We start from the raw sequence: 21,418 nt of genomic DNA on the forward strand, positions 1-21,418 counted from the left end.
TTCTATTATTCTAACTCTTAAGAGTAAGTTGAGACCCCGATTGAGTTTTGTTTTGTCTTTGGAAATGTATCCGCAAGCTTGCATAAGAGACGCAGGCCGGATCGCCAGTTGCCCATCCCTGATCTAGGGTGGAGGTGATATGGTTCTTAACTAGCCTCTCAAAGCACTTCATGATGACAGATGTGAGTACTACGGGGCGATAGTCATTTAGTTCAGTTAACTTCGCTTTCTTAGGTACAGGAACAATGATGGACATCTTGAAGCAAGTGGGGACAATAGACTGGGATATGGAGAGATTGAATATGTCCGTAAAGCATCCAGCCAGCTGGTCTGCACGTTCACCTGGGGCCTACCAGGAAGACACAGACAGTCTCATTATATCTGCCAAGAACAGGCCTCATTTATCTTTCAACATGCCTCTTAGGCCAAGTCATTGTTAACACTACCGCATTGGCACCTTGATTGTAGCAGGTTAGTGTTTTTGGTCATGAATCTTGTTTTGGAGGGAGCTCTGCAGAGTGGTCACTAGCAGGCACAACCACAGTCATAAAATCAGATTTTAAACATAGCTCGAAACCTTAACCCTAACCACACTGCTAACCCAAATGCCTAACCCAAACCTTATTAAATTAAGACCAAAAAGCACATTTTAGTTTTCATGAATTTTTACAATGTAGCCAATTTTGACTTTGCTGCTGGCATATCTATCGTAAATCTCTCAGTTATGCCTCTAGGACAAGACTCATCCCAATAAACGTCCACCCGCTTGATTGTATCCAGTATTTAGGGGGAACCTAGTCGTTAAGCATCGCTGAATGTATTATTGTAATAGATTTATATTCAAGTTGTATAATTTGTATCCCCAGATAGATGGCTGTGCAAGATGTGCAAGATAAGTGAGCTTATCTGCATTTAATGAACTGTTTGTAATATTCCAGTGATTATGAACATGATTTACTCATCAGTTGTAGTCTAACTGCCACGTGTCTATTCTGTCACAGACTCCTGAAGGAAAAGAGGACGACAGCCACAGCACACACACACACACTTACACACACACATGCACACGCACACACACTTACACATACACACAAACACTTACACACACACATTTACACACAAACACTTACACACCCACACACACACACACATACATTGAAGCAAATATGAGTGAAGATAAAGCAGCTGAAAGTGTGGAACCTGCTCCTGCAGTGCCAGTATCAGCTCCAGCACCAGCAGAGATGGACTCTGTTCCCAATGGGAAAGGCCATGAGACTGGGGAGGAAACCACAGCAGCAGCCAAAACACCAGCAGGAGACACCACAGAGCAGTAAGTATACACTCAGGTACAAGATAGCAGACTGCAAACATACTAAAGAATACATAGGCTTTTCATCTCTAAAAGTTCAGTAAACACTCTTTCAGATAGAAGATAACCTCATCCCCAGGCTCAATTGCTTTCGCATTTCATGTTTCATGTTCATGTTTGACAGAGAGAGATACGGCTGGTGGACAAGATTAGATACACAATAGCAGACAAGAGGAAACTTTTCAGCTAAAAAAGTATACGCTCAGGTACTAGGTATTAGGCAACATTTTACGTTGGTCGAGAATGCAACTATTAGTGTTGAATGTGATGTACTTCCTCACTGAACCTTATCGTGTCAGAGAGGTGAGGTGAGCTCTGCTACTGGCTGCCTAGTCCTGCGTGCGGGCTACGGCTGTGACCTACTACTCTCTGAAAGTGTCACGTCTCCCTTCACACACCCCACAACAACAACACTACTCTTTGTTAACTACTGTGGATATGTGTGTGGAATTGTGGGTCATGCGTACCTAGTACTACCTAGCGTCAGAGCCTGCGTTCCTTTGCCCTACTAATCATGAGGTCACCTCTATCAGCATGGAACAGACCTGGCCCTTAGTCACAGGAAATTACATAAACTGTTTAACATGTACAGTGTCTCACCATGAGCCCTTAAGTAGTTGAATACATAAGTTTACCCAGACTGTGTCATTTTCTGAGGGTGTGTTTGTTGTTTTTTCTCTTTGTGCTTTCATTGGATGATGGAACGTCTTTCTCTACGGTACTTTGTAGGGAAATTGTTCCCAATAGTGCCCAAAATGTCAGGTATGTGACATTTACAAGGAAGGGATATGTTTCAGTGTACTGTTTCTCACCATTACAATCTTGAGTTGTGATAAGGACAGAACAGTATCAACCAGCCCCAGACTCCTATAGCAGTTGAATGTTATCCTATGTGATTCCATATTCTCTCAGAGAGAGCGTCCTTGAGTTGTGGTTTTACAACATTGTTCTTGCTTCATGTTCTTATGACTGTGCTTTATTCCCATGAATCCCCACAGAAGTCAGGATCCAGAGGCCAACCTCGCAGAGAGTCAGGAGTTCCTGTCTAACATGGAGGACAAAAAGACCACACGCTTCACAGATGTAAGTGGAACCTATAGGCTGCTTTCGCCCCAGTGGATGGTTCAGATGAATCTGTAATGTGTTTATTCTCTTCTTCTGTAAAGCAACTTTGATTGTTGTAAGCATTGTGCTAACAAGCGTGTTCACCTCTATGTGTTTCTCCATGGAATCAGTTTGAGGGGAAAACCTCTTTTGGAATGTCAGTGTTCAACTTGGGCAACGCCATCATGGGAAGTGGAATTCTGGGATTGTCGTATGCCATGGCCAACACAGGGGTCGTTCTATTCCTGTGAGTCAACATGGATGGATGGATTAATTAATTAATTAATGGATGGATGGATGGATGGATTAATGAATGGATGTATGAATGAATTCATGATTGTGATGAACATAGATGACCAACAGTTCTATATGATGAATGATAAGATCAATTGGTACTGTAAATGTATGTACATGGATGTAAACCCAGTCAGGCATGTGCACATTAGCCACAAATGTTCCTCTGATTTAATTGCATTCTGTTTAGTCCCTCTGAATGGAGCTCCTCCCTGGACAGAAATAGCCCTGTTATTATTTAAAGGCAATTAACCAGGCGGTAAACTCGGTATGTGACTGAACAGTCACTAGATAAAAGGCAAATACGGCATCATTACTGTGATAGCTATCATAACTACAGCAGTGACACGCTGGTGGTGCGTAAAACCTTGTGTTTCATGATACACATCTGCATTGAGATTAATAGGGATTTCGAGCCCTGTGTTGAATAATGAAATGTAATGGGGCCGTGTGGAGAAGTCTCATTAATATGCTAATAGCAGCGTTGTGCTGCTGTGTTAAACCAATGTAATTACAATGATGGATGCTGGAAATAACCTCAATGTGCTTGCATCTGCATGTCCTATCTTGTGCTGTGATTGAATGTGTGAATACTGAATGTGCATGAGTGTGTTCTCAGGGGTCTGCCATGCCAGCTAGGGAGAATAATCTGGGCTGTGGTGGCATCTGCTGTCAGGACGAGTCACAGAGAGTTTAGTTTAGCAGCTGTCAGATTAGTCATGAAGGGGTTATGTAATGTGTTTGTGGGTTTAGCACCCACTCTTGTCATCCTCCTATTACCATCACACCTCCTAACCCCAGCAGCTGGGGTACAAGGTGGCAGAGGCCATGGGATCTCGGATGTTAAGACTTGTTCCATGAAACACTGTGTGTGCTTGTGTGCTGTAAGACTTTATCATGCTGCATTTATTAGAAAACTCTCCTAGCCCCAGGGATTTGTTTACGAAGTGACCTTAGATAGGATTACAATACAATAGCTTTCTACCTAGAGGTCAGTGGTGTAAAGTACTTAAGTAAAAATACTTAAGTTGTTTTTTGGGGTATCTGTACTTTACTTTTTGTTCACTACATTCTTAAAGAAAATAATGTACTTTTTACTCCATACATTTTACCTGACAACCAAAATACTCGTTATGCTTTAAATGCTGAGCAGGACAGGAAAATGGTCCACTTTACACACATATCAAGAGAACATCTCTGTCACGCCCTGGCCTTAGTATTATTTGTTTTCTTTATTATTTTAGTTAGGTCAGGGTGTGACATGGGGAATGTTTGTGTTTTATAGGTTTTGGGTGGTTATATGGTAAAGGGGGTGTTGGGTGTAGTGTATGGGTTTGTGTTGAGTGCATGTGTCTAGCTGTGTCTATGTTGGTGTAGTTGTCTAGGAGAGTCTATGGTTACCTGAATGGGTTCCCAATTAGAGACAGCTGATTTCTGTTGTCTCTGATTGGGAGCCATATTTAGGGTAGCCATGGGCTTTCATTTGATGTGGGTAATTGTCTATGTTATACGTTTGTAGCCTGTGTGTGCACTGCGTTTGATTAGCTTCACGATCGTGTTTTGTTTAGTGTGTTTTTGTTTCGTTTTGCCTTCGTCATCAATAAAAGAGATGGCGTATTTTCCAAATGCTGCGTTTTGGTCCGTCAATCCTCCACACGATCGTGACAATCTCTGGTCATCCTTATTGCCTCTGATATGGCGGACTCACTAAACACAAAAGCTTTGTTTGTCAATTATGTCTGAGTGTTGGGGTGTCCCCCTGGCTATCTGTTAATAAAATACAAATTGTGCCATCTAGTTGGCTTAATATAAGCAATTTGAAATGATTTATACTTTTACTTTTAAAACTTAAGTACTGTATATTTTTGCAATTACATTTACTTTTGATATTTAAGTATATCTAAAACCAAATACGTTTAGACTTTTACTCAAGTATTTTACTGGGTGACTTTCACCTTTACATACTTGAGTCATTTTCTATGAAGGTACATTAAATATACAAAGTATATGGACAGCCCTTCAAATTAGTGGATTTGGCTATTTCAGTCACACCCGTTGCTGACAGGTGTATAAAATCGAGCACACAGCCATGCAATCTCCATAGACAAACATTTGCAGTAGAATGGCCTTACTGAAGAGCTCAGTGACTTTCAACGTGGCACTTTCATAGGATGCCACCTTTCCAACAAGTCAGTTCGTCAAATTTCTGCCCTGCTAGAGCTGCCCCAGTCAACTGTAAGTGCTGTTATTGTGAAATGGATATATCTAGGGGCAACAATGGCTCAGCCGTGAAGTGATAGCCCACACAAGCTCACAGATCGGGACCGCGGAGTGCTGAAGCATGTAGCCCGTAAAAATCATCTGGCCTTGGTTGCAACACTCACTACCGAGTTCCAAACTGCCTCTGGACACAAGCCTAAGATCACCATGCGTAATGCCAAGCGTCGGCTGGAGTGGTGTAAGGCTCACCGCCATTGGACTCTGGAGCAGTGGAAACGCATTCTCTGGATTGATGAATCACGCTTCATTCACCCTCTGGCAGTCTGACAGACTAACCAGGAGAACGCTACCTGCATAGTGCCAACTCTAAAGTTTGGCGTATGAGGAATAATGGTCTGGGGCTGTTTTTTGTGTTTCGTGATAGGACCCTTCGTTCCAGTGAAGGAAATGTTTAACACTACAGCATACAATGACATTATAGATGCTTCCAACTTTGTGGCAATAGTTTGGGGAAGGCCCTTTCTTGTTTCAGCATGACAATGCCCCCGTGCACAAAGCGAGGTCCATACAGAAATAGTTTGCCGAGATCGGTGTGGAAGAACTTGACTGCCCTGCACAGAGCCCTGACCTCAACCCTATCGAACACCTTTGGGTTGAATTGGAACGCCGACTGCGAGCCAGGCCTAATCACCCAACATCAGTGCCTGACCTCACTAAAGCTCTAGTGACTGAATGGAAGCAAGTCTCCTCAGCAATGTTCCAACATCTTGTGGAAAGCCTTCCCTTAAGAGTGGAGGCTGTTATAGCAGCAAAAGGGGGACCAACTACATATTAATGCCCATGATTTTGGAATGAGATGTTCGACGAGCAGGTGTCCACATACTTTTGGTCATGTAGAATCCTGTGTGGCTCAGTTGGTAGAGCATAGCACTTGCAATGCCAGGGTTGTGGGTTTGATTCCCATGGGGGACCAGTGTAAAAATGTATGCACTACCTACTTTAAGTTGCTCTGGATAAGACTGTCTGCTAAATTACAAAAATGTGGTGGATCTTTACTTTTACTCAAGTATGCCAATTGGGTTCTTTTTCCACCACTGCTAGAGGTAAAGTAATATTTTGGATGTGTGTAGTAATGCCAAATCCATTGACTGAATACTAGCAGTAGCACAGGTTTTAGAGTCAGTGGAATTGTAGGTAGAACACACAATCTTTTATTTCCTAACTAGAGGTAGTATGTGTTTGTCTTATTGGCAGCATGCCCACATTTCTTACCAAATGTGACTAAAATGAAGCGTTGATACTATTTAAGACAACCATGACCGACATAAATATTATCCAAAAGACTGTATCCAAGCTTTCTGGCTAGAGACATGTCTAGAGGAGTTTTTTCCACACTGAAAACAGCTATTTATTTTGAGCTGGTTGGTCTGACTGTGGTTTCTCAACCTGTGTTCTGTCTGGTCTGGACTGATTTGGACCAGCTGAACCCTGGGTTACGACACTGTCTGTTTGTCTGTCTGTGTCACCTGGTTTACAGTATACTGTATACAACCTTAACTGCTCCTGTGCAACCTAAAATTAAACATGCTTCACTCACTGTTCATGTGAAATGTACAGATGTAGGATCTTAATTTGAGCCAGTTTGCTATAGCAGGAAATTTGTCTTGCTGCAACAGGAAATCTGAATTATTATGTGGATTATAATCCATGGAGATTTCTTTAGGGTTGATTCAAAGAAATTGTTAGGGCAAATCAATTCTGACATGTCAAAGTGGAAATTACAAACTTTAGAACCTTTTTAAAACTCAAATACACTACAAGTTTGAAACAAAAGAGTGATCAAATTAAGATCCTACACCTGTAATAGAACCACAGTGACACACAGTGTAGCAATTACCAGTGTGCATTTACAGTATGAATGTATGTATCTACTACAAATGACTTTTGTATCCACGTGCCTCAAATCATTATGCTCTCAAGCAGCCATGTTGACTGGTATCACAGATGTAGCGAGAGGGATAGAGAAAGAGAGGGAGAGAAACATGTACTGTAGAGCAGGGATGGGAGGCCGGCGGCCCTTCTTTTGAAGGCCCTCGGATCAATTTTAAGATCCTACATCTGTACATTTCACATGAACAGTGTGTGAAGCGTGTTTAGTTTCATGTTGCAGAGGAAACTCAGTCAGGGTCTTAACTTACTGTTGCAAGTTAGAATAATAGAATACACAAGGTGCAATTTCTAAATGTGGTTTTGCATCAGCAGTTTTTCTCTTGTTATGTCAGTCACTGATAGTCACTCAATTAGTCCTTGTCAGCTATTTTTCTTTGATTCATAAGTTAATCTAGCAGCCAGCTATCTACATTTGTAATCATGGTCGCAGACCCGCGAGCAACTGCTGCCCTTCATGATGACTTCATATTTTTGTGGCCTCCACCCTCATTAAAGTTTCCCAATCCTGACGTAGAGGGACTCGGGAGGGGGACAGCCAGTCAAGCAACTTTTCAGTGGACCACTGTGTGCTGTGCTCCAGCCTCCAGGGTGCAACTCCCTCTCCTCTCAATTCTTTCTGCCAGCGTACGTTGTCAGTCTGAATCTTAGCTGCTCATTCCCAAGGGGGACAACAGACCTACATAGCAGCAGCACACACTTCTCTGAACACAGATAAACAAAGGGAAACTCAACAACACACCAAACTAACATTACATTAATACTGTGGCATCCCATTAGCCCGGGTACCAGTTGGTTTAGCTAACATCCCACTCCTTGTATTCCATGTCATATGCCAAAGATCAGCTTATCATGACAGGAGTGGCAAGGAGTGGAATGAGCTAAACAGACTGGTACCCAGACTAGCTTCCAATCCCTCCAGTACTTTATCCTACCCTTTCCTTTGACCTCACCTACTGTAACACCTACTCTGTCCATTGGAGCATTACAGCACTGACACGCATTCCAATCACCCACTATTGGTATGGCCCTGTAGTCTGCTCTAAGGCATGGTGCATCAGACTCACATCTGACACCATTCATGCCTATGTATGAGTGCAGGGCCAGGGGGGCCATGGGACCAGTAGCCTATAGCTGCTGCTGGGGCCCAGCAAATTACTGGTGGGATTGCTGTAAGGAGATTTCTGTGTTTCCTGGAAGGAAAGGGGCCGGAGCGGAGGACGGCAGAGGGCTACTGACTGTATAACACCTCTGGGCCTGACTGTTGTGTCATGTGGGCTTTAGCTGAACAAAGAGGGTTTTCAGAGGCTGTATGGAGGGAGGTAGCTGTGCACTGGCCCTTATTTGCAACCCATTCACATCCCATTCATATTTTAAACCCCATTAAACCCATGTAGCTTTTTTGCCCCGTTGTAGTGGTCTAGCTTTTCAGATTATAGTGGAGACTTAAGTTGGCACACACAGAAGTTTCAGCCGGGCCCTGGCACTGGCCCTGGCGGGAATGCAGTTTGTCTGTCTGTCTCTCTGTCTCCGTTTGCCAGTCTGCCTGTCTAACTGTCCCACTGTTCCCCCCACTGTACCGGCTAACTTCTCCTCCACCACAAATCAGCCCTGCAGCATTCTTCCACCACGCTGCACGAGACACAGAACAATGTGAAACGGAACATAGTTGAATTTGAGGTGAAAGACGTGCTTTGCCTCTCCGACGCAAGCCCAGTTTCAGTTGCCAAGAGTAACAATTTGAAAGAAATGTGAAAGAAAAAAAGTTGAAGTTGGAGAGAGGAGGAGTAGGAGATCAGATTGGTCTGTTCGGCCAGATGTTGGCCGCTGGGGCCTGCAGCAGTATTTTGGGAGATCTTGGACCAGAGAGTCTTTTACTTTTCCTCTTCGTTAACTCTGGGGTTTTCCCTCAGCTTAATGTCAATGTCAGCTTTGCTTTGTAAATATTTCCACCTCTAAATAACGCCCCTAATGTCCTTGTGGTTGTTTCTAGTGGTGGGGGAATGGGGGAGATATTTGTAGTTAATGCAGCCAGTGAGACTGATGCTCTGTAAGGCTGAGGCTCTGTATGAGGCTAACCCTGGGTGAACCTGAGTCAGTGGGTTGCTGTTTATGAATGCACCCCATAACCCAAGACTCAAGACCCTTTAACCCAACACCCAGCTGTACATCCAGCTGAATCAATGGTTTACATGGATGAATGTTATCTGTAGAGCCATGGATTAGGACAGCTGTTACAGTCATACTGCACCAGAATGTGCTGGGTCATCAAGTTCAATAAGGATGAGGATGATGGTGATAATGATCATTATGACAATGAAGGTGTTGAGGATGAGGTTGATGATGATGATTATAATGATGATGCTTATCACACTGATGATTTTGATGATGATGCTCATTATGACAATGATGGTGTTATGGATGGCGAGGAGGATGGTGGTGGTGGTGGTGATGATGGTGTTGATGAGGAGGAGAATGATGATGGTGTTGATGAGGAGGATGATGGTGAATATGATAATGATGATGATAACAGGGTTTTTTCTGGATAAAAAAGGGGCTTAGGTGGGTGGCTTGGCAGGGGGGCATGGCAGGGGGCGTATTCTCCCCGTCAGCATAGCTGAATTGTAGAGAATTTTCTCAAAGTTTATAGCGAATTTCCTGCAATTCTACACATTTTGCTATGCAGCGGATTTTTTTTGTTGCAGTTTTAATGTTCATGCAATTTTAAGTATTCTGCCACAGTAAGAGAACATTTTGCAGTTTTAAAGTTTTAAAGCAAATTTCCTGCAATTCTATGCATTTTGCCATGGCTAATACTGTGTTATTTTGCTAAAACGTATTAACAAAAATATATACTGCTAAATTAATTGTTTTTGGAATTTTCAATTCTCCCTGACTGTGTTGCTTTTATTTTGCAGATTGTTATTTCTCAAAGATTATATTATAAAAAAATAAATAGGTCCATTATCTTTTCTACTTATTTTATATCTTGTTTTTGTCATTTAAGTTAACACTAAAAGCGTTTTTCCATCCCGAAAATGTATTTAGGCGACCTGAAAAATTGCTTAGGCGGCCCACTCAATGATTTCAATGGCAGAAAAGTCCCTGTGATTATGACAATGATGGTGTTGATGATGATGATGAGGAGGATGATGATGAAGCTCTCTCCTCTCTCCTCTGCAGGGTGCTCCTGACAGTAGTGGCTGTCCTCTCATCTTACTCCATCCACTTGCTACTCAAGTCATCTGGCATTGTGGGTATGTAGTCTTCAGACCATGAGCAGGACTTTTGTTGGAGACCATACACCAGTCAACCCCTACAACCCCTGTCAGGAAGACTAATGTCATGATAACATCCCATAGCCTCACAGCCTGCCACTTCTCTTTAGCATATGTGACCCACCATCTCTTTTTGGTCTTATTTCCCAAGTTTTAAATTGTGGTTTTTACATTGGATAAAAGTACAGACTCAGAGCTTCAAAATGTTATATCATACATTGCAGTTAAGGAAGAATGGGAAAGTAATGCTGCTTTGAAAATATGATAAACCTGTAACCCCACTTTTGAGAAAATTGTCCTTAAATGTTTTGGTACACCTACTAGAGAGCTCTTCTTTGTTTACACTCGTTTAGCATTGTTCACACTCTCTTAAGCCTTAGGCCCACCCATCTTTTTAAGGATTCACATGTGAGGCTATGTGCTAAACAGATTGAGTAAGGTAATGTAGTAAACAACCAAAGATTTCAAGACTAAAAGTGGTAAAAGTAGTAGTCCACAATAAGGAAAAACGGCAGGTAGAAATATACTTTATCTAGTCCTTGGCCTATATTCTAATCTGACCTTGGTGCAGGTGATGTTGTTCTTCACATTACTGTTTATGGTAAACGAGAGGCTATAACCACCCCCAGCCACATCTACTGTAGCTAAGTCGATGGGTCTCTATTGCTAGACCTGTTCACATGTTCAAGAAATACAATAGGCCATATCACCCGAGACACATTGATGGGTCATGTAATCATTTGGCGAAGTGGAGTCTTTTGTTTAGACATGTAGCTAGCAAGCTAGCTAAACAATAAACCATAATCCCAACTCATACAGTATGACAATACAAATAGATTGTCATAGCTAGCTACCATGCATGAAAGGATGTAGTATGAATCTGCAGGTAGCAAAAGCTAACCAACATCTGTAGGTTCAATGACAGCTAGCTACCTAGTAGTAGGCTATAGCTAGCGATGCAAACAGATTTCTGAGATATGAATAATATTACTATATAGATCATACAAGTAGCTTGCTAGCTAGCCAGCCAGCTAACGTTACCTAGCTACCTAACATTATGCTTTAACTTGCAATGAAAACAACTTTGACAACATTTGAAATGTATCACATGTGAAAATGTAGCTAGACTCTTACCCGTATACATGGAATGCTTCACGGTAGACTGGAACCCCTTTCACTAAGTAAGAAGTTCTCTGTCATTTGCATTTTGTTTGTACAGCTTGCTTGGGCCATTGAGTAAAGTCACTCCAGTTCACACTGACTGTGTGCAATGCCATAAGAATCATCAGATCTTTCTCTCTGTCATGGATGCCATGGTTGCCCTTAGTTTGAAGATGTAATCTGGAAGACAGGTGTTTTATACAACAGCCTTCTGTGTTCTCTTTTCAACTCCCTCCGCGTTTGCAATCAAACGTCAGCGTTTTCTTCACCTCGTTCTCATGCTCTGCTTTCACCAGGCATTCCACTGATTAACAAACTCAGTCAACTTCTTCCGTGACAACAGCACGTTTGATCTCAGTATCTTCCCAATCACTGTCATCAGAAGACAATACAATGTCTGGTTCAATGATAATGTTTTTACCTAAGTCAGGGATTTCCTCATCGTCGGAATCAGTTTCAGGGTCAGAGAGAGTCAGCATGGCAAAATCGTCCTCCAGAAAGTAATCCATTACAACTTTTTCCCACATATCTTGGTCGATTGCACCTGCTAAATTCAGGGCAGAAATGTTGTTGAGAGCAATAGCAATACTTTTGCAATTCTCCATGGTTTTAATAATACAATTAAAACATTTAAAAAACGGTAGCAAAGATTATCTACACATACTGAGCAGCCTGCTTTTGTATTTGCCAAATACAAAGCCTTGTATTTGTATTTACAGATGACATACAAGTTTGTTACTAATACACGTGAAAGTGTACATGTTCAAGAAGGCATTTCTGCAAAAAATTCAACATATGCTTAGTTAGTCTGATGACTAGGAATTCACATCCCCCTCCCCAGTGCCCTACATGCTCTACGCCGCAGTACAGTTCTATATGTGAATGTGTTTGATGACTGTGCTTCAGGTATCCGGGCTTATGAGCAGCTGGGCCAAAGGGCATTTGGAACGCCAGGCAAGATGGCTGCCGGCATCGCCATCACGCTGCAGAACATCGGAGGTGACGCCTCTGTCGCAAGCACACACACACACACACACACACACACACACACACACACACACACACACACACACACACACACACACACACACACACACACACACACACACACACACACACACACACACACACAGTGTCTCTCTGGGGATGTGTCATCATCATATGACCTTGTCAGTGGGTACCCCTGAGAGCAGCCTGGCTCTATTAGTAATGCCCCTTTCTATTTCTGCATTTCTCCATTCCCGCTGTTCTTCTGTTCTCTCTCCCTGATGTGTGTATAGGGAAGGTGAGGAGATTCTGAGTCTGTGTGGGGATGCAGGAAAGACCGGGCAGTAATCTAGGCCCTCTCCTCTTATACACCAAGTCACTCGGCTCCGTCATATCCTCACATGGTCTCTTCCATCATTGCTATGCGGATGACAGTCAACTACTTTTCTCCTTCCCTCCCTTCTGACACCCAGGTGGTGACACGCATCTCTGCATGCCTGGCAGATACTCAACTTTCTAGCTCTCTCTACTTCATTGAGGAAAAATCTAGTTTCTATGCCTGTGATATCTCATAGCAATAACTTAATTTTGCATTCTTGTCACCATGTTAACCTGTGCTACACAGAGATTACCAGAGATACTGAATTCACTGTTTTAGTTATGTTATCTATTGTTTTCTCAAGAGGATATATCAGCACAACATCAAAGTATTCAATACGAAAGGTATAAAATGGATTAGCGTGGGTGTCAGTGTGTGTTTTAAGATATATTTAGATTTGCTGGAATGTGATTGTCTCTCTTGTATTTTATGATGTTTGTTGTCCAGGATAATATGCACAGCCTGCACAAGGATTAAGTGTGTGTATACTGCATGTGTATACGTGTGAGTGTGTGCATGTGTGTGATACTATTACTAATAGCTGTGTCTCTGTGTGTGTCCCTCCTACAGCCATGTCCAGTTACCTATACATCGTGAAGTATGAGTTCCCTCTGGTCATCCAGGCCTTCCTGGGGGTCGACAAGCCATCAGGGTGAGTAACATAAAGCATGTTCTTTACAACAGTAACATAGAGGGCCACTGTTCTGAAACAGTTCTTAATGTATCAGGCAGTGAGGGGGAGGTGGCTGCCTGTGTTTTCATCCAGTTGGATGGATGGGCATTAAAGTTCAGCAGAAGGAGATATGATCCAACGGCATGTGAATTCCTCCAGTGATCCTGAGCCAGTGTTAAACCACCACAGGAGAAACCTCTCAGGTTAAGCCAATCTAATTTTAAGGTGCCAACTGGCACTGACAGGTCTGTAGCCCTTTGTCACTATGCCCCATGCAAAGCAGCTGGCCTGAGAACATCTGTGTGTGAGAACAACCCTGAGAGAAGAGGGCAGCCTGGCCACACTGATACAGACACACATCATTACACAGCCAGGCTCCACGGCTGAAACGTGAACCAGAGGATAACACTATGTGGACTAGAGCAGGTTGCCTGATAGCACAAAGACAATGGCCTTTACCCTGAAACAGACTGGGTATACTGTAGCAGCCTCTATGCACTGTCTATACTCTGGTATATGGTGCCTGCCTGGCTTGTGTTGGTGTGTTATGTCCAGCTGTCAGTGTGTTTATGATGCTGACTGAACTGAATGATGTCCAGGAAATGTTTTACAGCTACAGAGAACGCCTCATATTCTCCGTCTGAATGACATTGTGTGTGTGTGAGCTTTCCACAGAACGAGCGATAGATCAATCAGCGCCCAAGGCTGTATGTGTGTTTTACCAACCAGGCTGTCAGATATCTGCTCTTTGCCTGGAGTGTTGATACTGTATGTGGATTGAGAGTTTGTCTGTGTGAGTATGTTGTGGTTGATGTTTGTGTCTGGAATTGCTGTGGTGTGTGTATGCATGCGTGTTTGTGTGTTCTGTGTGGTTCAGAAGGTCAGTCCCCCCTGCCCGTCTCTGTGATGATGTGTGACTGTGTCACATGGCAAGATGATTGGCTGGGGTGTAGGTGGGGCAGCTTGACACTGACAGCACAATAAATGGACCACTCTCACAGGTTACAACTCTAGAATACAGATGCTGGAATTCGCTGTCATAGAGAAAATATGAGATTAACCTCCCCCACTGTCTCAGATGTGGTGGATTTGGTTAGTATTAGTAATCCAGTGGATTCTATGTGTCATGTATTGGCTTATTTCACTTGGGTGTAGTACACCTTGGGTGTAGTAGACTATGATTGGTCTGTCCCAGTATGCTAAGGGCATGGTGTGTCCCCACCCCAGTGACTGTCCAGTCCAGAACCTGCAGCCTCAGACGAGGCTGTGCTACCCACATTCTCACCCTCCAGTCCAGTCAGTGGTCACGAGAGACCCCACGTTCTCACCCTCCAGTCCAGTCAGTGGTCACTAGAGACCTCACGTTCTCACCCTCCAGTCCAGTCAGTGGTCACTAGAGACCTCACGTTCTCACCCTCCAGTCCAGTCAGTGGTCACTAGAGACCCCACGTTCTCACCCTCCAGTCCAGTCAGTGGTCACGAGAGACCCCACGTTCTCACCCTCCAGTCCAGTCAGTGGTCACTAGAGACCTCACGTTCTCACCCTCCAGTCCAGTCAGTGGTCACTAGAGACCCCACGTTCTCACCCTCCAGTCCAGTCAGTGGTCACGAGAGACCCCACGTTCTCACCCTCCAGTCCAGTCAGTGGTCACGGGAGACCTCACGTTCTCACCCTCCAGTCCGGTCAGTGGTCACTAGAGACCCCACGTTCTCACCCTCCAGTCCAGTCAGTGGTCACTAGAGACCCCACGTTCTCACCCTCCAGTCCAGTCGGTGGTCACTAGAGACCCCACGTTCTCACCCTCCAGTCCGGTCGGTGGTCACTAGAGACCCCACGTTCTCACCCTCCAGTCCAGTCAGTGATCACTAGAGACCCACGTTCTCACCCTCCAGTCCAGTCAGTGATCACTAGAGACCCCACGTTCTCACCCTCCAGTCCAGTCAGTGGTCACTAGAGACCCCACGTTCTCACCCTCCAGTCCAGTCAGTGGTCACTAGAGACCCACGTTCTCACCCTCCAGTCCAGTCAGTGATCACTAGAGACCCCACGTTCTCACCCTCCAGTCCAGTCAGTGGTCACTAGAGACCCCACGTTCTCACCCTCCAGTCCGGTCAGTGGTCACTAGAGACCCCACGTTCTCACCCTCCAGTCCGGTTAGTAGTCACTAGAGACCCCACGTTCTCACCCTCCAGTCCAGTCAGTGGTCACTAGAGACCCCACGTTCTCACCCTCTAGTCCGGTCGGTGGTCACTAGAGACCCCACGTTCTCACCCTCCCTCCAGTCCGGTCAGTGGTCACTAGAGACCCCACGTTCTCACCCTCCAGTCCGGTCAGTGGTCACTAGAGACCCCACGTTCTCACCCTCCCTCCAGTCCGGTCAGTGGTCACTAGAGGACTGGTGGAGACTGGTGAGGAAGGATATCACTGTGGCCCACTTGGCCAAGCTCTCTTATTATGCTCTCTCTTTCTTGGTCTCAAACACACTCATGTATGCACGCAAGCGCACTCCTCACTCTCATTCTCTCTGTTTCTCTCTCTCTCTCATAAGCTCTCTTGTTTATGTAGAGCATGATAATGTGTACGTGTGACAGATTTGACAGAGCCTTCTGATGAGTGTGCTGTCTGGGTGCTTGGAAACTGATTGGATAGCTCAGTAAGCTGTGGGTCTTGTTAGAAAGTGGAGTAGCAGGCATGCTTAACTTCTTCGTGGTAGGGGGCAGCATTTTCACTTTTGGATAAATAGCATGCCCAAATTCAACTGCCTGCTACTCATCCCCAGAATATAAGATATGCATATTATTAGTAGATTTGGATAGATAAACTTTAATTTGGTATCTTACATGTGTGATTTAATGTATTTTATTTTAATTTGGCGCTCTGCTTTTTCCCTGGCTATTGGCCAGGTGGGACGATTGCGTCCCACCTACCTCAGAGAGGTTAAAAACCTCTCTAGGACAGGGGTGCCGCTAGCGGCACTCCTCCCACACTCCATTGAAAAGGCAGAGCGGCAAATTCAAAAAATACATTTTTTTTAAATATTTAACTTTCACACATTAACAAGTCCAATACAGCATATGAAAGGCAGACATCTTGTGAATCTAGCCAACATGTCCGATTTTTAAAATGTTTTACAGGGAAGACAAAATATGTAAATCTATTAGCTAACCACCTTAGCAAAAGACATTACTTTTCTTACTCCATCAGTTTTTTACTCCATCAGCAGCTATCACAAATTCGACCAAATGAAGATATACACTGCTCAAAAAAATAAAGGGAACACTTAAACAACACAATGTAACTCCAAGTCAATCACACTTCTGTGAAATCAAACTGTCCACTTAGGAAGCAACACTGATTGACAATACATTTCACATGCTGTTGTGCAAATGGAATAGACAAAAGGTGGAAATTATAGGCAATTAGCAAGACACCCCCCAAAACAGGAGTGATTCTGCAGGTGGTGACCACAGACCACTTCTCAGTTCCTATGCTTCCTGGCTGATGTTTTGGTCACTTTTGAATGCTGGCGGTGCTCTCACTCTAGTGGTAGCATGAGACGGAGTCTACAACCCACACAAGTGGCTCAGGTAGTGCAGTTCATCCACGAAGGCACATCAATGCGAACTGTGGCAAAAAGGTTTGCTGTGTCTGTCAGCGTAGTGTCCAGAGCATGCAGGCGCTACCAGGAGACAGGCCAGTACATCAGGAGACATGGAGGAGGACGTAGGAGGGCAACAACCCAGCAGCAGGACCGGTACCTCCGCCTTAGTGCAAGGAGGAGCACTGCCAGAGCCCTGCAAAATGACCTCCAGCAGGCCACAAATGTGCATGTGTCTGCTCAAACGGTCAGAAACAGACTCCATGACAGTGGTATGAGGGCCCGGCGTCCACAGGTGGGGGTTGTGCTTACAGCCCAACACTGTGCAGGACGTTTCGCATTTGCCAGAGAACACCAAGATTGGCAAATTCGCCACTGGCGCCCTGTGCTCTTCACAGATGAAAGCAGGTTCACACTGAGCACATGAGCACATGTGACAGACGTGACAGAGTCTGGAGACGCCGTGGAGAACGTTCTGCTGCCTGCAACATCCTCCAGCATGACCGGTTTGGCGATGGGTCAGTCATGGTGTGGGGTGGCATTTCTTTGTGGGGCCGCACAGCCCTCCATGTGCTCGCCAGAGGTAGCCTGACTGCCATTAGGTACCGAGATGAGATCCTCAGACCCCTTGTGAGACCATATGCTGACACATGCACATTTGTGGCCTGCTGGAGGTCATTTTGCAGGGCTCTGGCAGTGCTCCTCCTTGCACTAAGGCGGAGGTACCGGTCCTGCTGCTGGGTTGTTGCCCTCCTACGTCCTCCTCCATGTCTCCTGATGTACTGGCCTGTCTCCTGGTAGCGCCTGCATGCTCTGGACACTACGCTGACAGACACAGCAAACCTTTTTGCCACAGTTCGCATTGATGTGCCTTCGTGGATGAACTGCACTACCTGAGCCACTTGTGTGGGTTGTAGACTCCGTCTCATGCTACCACTAGAGTGAGAGCACCGCCAGCATTCAAAAGTGACCAAAACATCAGCCAGGAAGCATAGGAACTGAGAAGTGGTCTGTGGTCACCACCTGCAGAATCACTCCTGTTTTGGGGGGTGTCTTGCTAATTGCCTATAATTTCCACCTTTTGTCTATTCCATTTGCACAACAGCATGTGAAATGTATTGTCAATCAGTGTTGCTTCCTAAGTGGACAGTTTGATTTCACAGAAGTGTGATTGACTTGGAGTTACATTGTGTTGTTTAAGTGTTCCCTTTATTTTTTTGAGCAGTGTATATAGCCACTAACCAAGAAACAACTTCCTAAGATGACAGTCTGATAACATATTTATTGTATAGCATATGTTTTTTTTGAAAAATGTGCATATTTATGGTATAAATCATAAATTACATTTCAGCTACACTCAAAAATTGCACCGAAAGCAGCCATAACATTTACAGACACCAACATCAAATACCTAATTACTCCTCATAAAACATTTCGGAGAAATACATACTGTGCAGCAATTGAAAAACAGGATTCTTGTGATTCCAGACAATATTTCCGATTTATGAAATGTTTTACATCGAAAACTAAATGTAGCGCTAAATTAGCATAGCCACGCCAGACAGACACACTTGGGCGCGCGCGACCAGTTGACATGCACGACAGATAAATGAAATAACATTATAAATTTGGTCTTACTTTGGCTGATCTTTCATCAGAATGTTGATCAAGTTGTCCTTAGTCCAGAATAGTCGTTCAATCCATTCAGAATGGCAACTTTCCATCTTCCTTTAGCAGGGGTACTAGTCGAGTGGCATGGATCTCTCCAAAGTAAACAAAGGAAACATTACGGAACACGGCAAAACTCCCGAAAAAATTCAAATAATCTGATTAAACTATATTGAAAAAACATACATTACGATGACATGGTCTCATTTATCAAATCAAATCCGAGCTGGAGATAGTTCACATCAGAAACGGCAGCAAAACAAAACATGATATCTCTCCCAAGTCGCGCGCTTCTGACTTCCTGAAATTGACGGTCACGCCAAAGAAATAGGTCTTATTTCACGTCAGAACAAGATAAACGCAAGATTTCTCTTCTGACGTCCTCTTGACACCCAGAGGAAGGCGTACGAGGTGTGTTTCGGGTCATAGGTGGCATGACCATGTATAGGCAGAGCGTTGAAGCGAGCATAAACATCTTGCATTTTACTTCCTGGTCGGGGAAAGTGCTGCCAAGGACTTGTGTTCCACTCAGAGAAAAAATTAAAACGGTTTTAGAAACTATAGACTCTTTTCTATCCAACAGTATTAACAATATGCATATTGTAAGAGCAAAAATATATTAAGAGGCCGTTTGAAAATTTGCACATATTTTCCAGTTTTTCCAAAGCGCCCCCTATAGCCCCAAAAGGTTAAAGTGGCAGTCAGCAGTTATAACAATAACAAAGTGTAATCCCAACCTCTCTTTCAGGTAAAAGCTGAAGGATGTGGCTGGAGAAATGTAACTAATCTCTAATTCAAAGACAGAGCTATGGATGCAAGGACTGACCATCCATGATATCAATATTATACTCTTAACCATGTTTTGAGGCTATATAGTGTTTGTTTAGATTTACTGTGTTTACAAGTATTGGAGTAAAACAAGCTAATATTTGGGGTTCTGATGGGGTACACACACACTTAATCATGAGGCTATAGTCTAAGCTATAGTCTTCAAGAATAAATGGGTAATTATCATTAATTTATGTTAAAAAAAATTGATACCAGCACCACCTGGGTTAAATGTCTAACGCAGGGTTCCACAACTGATGGGCCACAGGCTGAATTTGGCCCACAGGTGATTTTATTTGGGCCCCAAAGGGATTTTAATTTTGGAAATCTGTTCCCAAGCATAATAGGTATATGTGATCATATAAACAACACAATCTCACACTCAATTCATGCAAAGATGTGCAAAAAACTATTTCAGCAGATTTTGTGTGTTTTTGTGCATTTTTGTGTAGCTTAATTCGTGTGAAAAGACACATTTTTGTGCGACTTCATTCATAGGAAAATACATTTTTGGGGGACAAACAATCTTTTGAAAGTTATTAGAGCAATGCATGATGGGCTATGGTGTTCTACACTGACTTTTTTTGTGTACCACATTTATATAAAAAAACAAACGTGTTAACAACCCAATATTGTAAATCAACCAGGTTATCACTGAAATAATTATAATATAATAGTAGTCTTACGTCGTTTTTATTTATTAATGCCATTACTGTTTTCTCTGCTTGTTTTCGCTTAATACTTTGGGATACTGGTGCACTTGTAGTCAGAAAGGCCCTTTTTTCGTGAAGGCAACAGTAGGCCTACACGATTTTCTACACGGTTTTTTGGAGCCTACATTGTACAATTTTCTTCATAATGCATTTGATACAAGGCTTCTCTTTCTCATGTACATTCCACCATTTCTTTCATAATGCATTTTATACAAGGCTATGTCGAATTTTATGAGGGTGGCCAGATTGGAGAAAAAATACAGATTTTTCTTTATTTTTTTTGTGGTATCGATGAAGGTATTTGATTGGGGAATGGGGATACATTTTTATGATGGGAAATTATAATACACACCATAATACACACACAAAAACTCTTACACGGATATGCACACACTCACCTTGTTTGTAATCATGTTATAGCCAACTCTTGACTTTTATATGAATCATTTTTTATAAAATATTTGTATCTTGTCATGTATTCATTATCTTAATTGGTTAAATGTTTGTAGTTTGCATGTTTCAGTAAAGATTAACATGGTTAAATAGTCGTAAAGCTCTGCTTGATTCAGCTTTTGGTATATTTGGCATTTTTATACATATTCTGTATTTCCACTGAAGAAAGCAATAATGAATCACTTCACTACTGTAAATATATGCACACCACCAATTATAAAACTGAAATCGCTCTCCGTAAATAAATTGTGAGAAATGCTCAGTCTGAAGCCAGTTGGCAATGGGTTTCACAGCCCTATAATAATGATACAAGTTATATCAGCTTAGAAATTGTTTATTTACAACCTCTGGGGTATAAGATGTTGGGAATACTGGTATAGGAGAGTCTGAAATTAATGAAATAGCTTAACCCTAAGCTATGTTCAATGTCAGCAGAAATTTCCAGTGAGAAATGCTCAGTCTGAAGCCATTCGGCTATGGGTTTCACAGCCCTATAGTAATGATACAAGTTATATCAGCTTAGAAAGGGTTTATTTACAACCTCGGGGTATAACATGTTGGTCAAAGTGTTATAAATTAATCAAAACAGGAACATTTTACATTTGGATAGAAATTCAAAAGGAAATTATCATAACAGAGAAAAATGTCCTCCTGTGTGCTACCTATATCCCGCCACTAGAATCGCCATACTTTAATGAAGACAGCTTCTCCATCCTGGAGAGGGAAATCAATCATTTCCAGGCCC

The 21,418-nt window shown here is 43.2% G+C and overlaps 1 protein-coding gene across 3 annotated transcripts in view; it reads left to right on the forward strand.

The window, feature by feature from the left end:
• Nucleotides 1-21,418, forward strand: part of LOC129815479 (sodium-coupled neutral amino acid transporter 3-like) — a 94,260-nt gene that overhangs the window by 30,558 nt on the left and 42,284 nt on the right. The window contains exons 2-8 of one of the 3 annotated variants that reach the window (XM_055869348.1): nt 1,002-1,330; nt 2,099-2,131; nt 2,368-2,452; nt 2,605-2,720; nt 10,118-10,191; nt 12,280-12,372; nt 13,310-13,391. In XM_055869348.1, coding sequence (XP_055725323.1) covers nt 1,167-1,330; nt 2,099-2,131; nt 2,368-2,452; nt 2,605-2,720; nt 10,118-10,191; nt 12,280-12,372; nt 13,310-13,391 — 647 coding nt within the window. In that variant the 5' untranslated portion in view covers nt 1,002-1,166. The remainder of the gene's footprint in view (nt 1-1,001; nt 1,331-2,098; nt 2,132-2,367; nt 2,453-2,604; nt 2,721-10,117; nt 10,192-12,279; nt 12,373-13,309; nt 13,392-21,418) is intronic. The other 2 variants (XM_055869350.1, XM_055869349.1) reach the window with 2 other exon arrangements.

This window comes from Salvelinus fontinalis, chromosome 18 (genome assembly GCF_029448725.1).
Source record: "Salvelinus fontinalis isolate EN_2023a chromosome 18, ASM2944872v1, whole genome shotgun sequence".
NCBI classification, from domain to species: Eukaryota; Metazoa; Chordata; class Actinopteri; order Salmoniformes; family Salmonidae; genus Salvelinus; species Salvelinus fontinalis.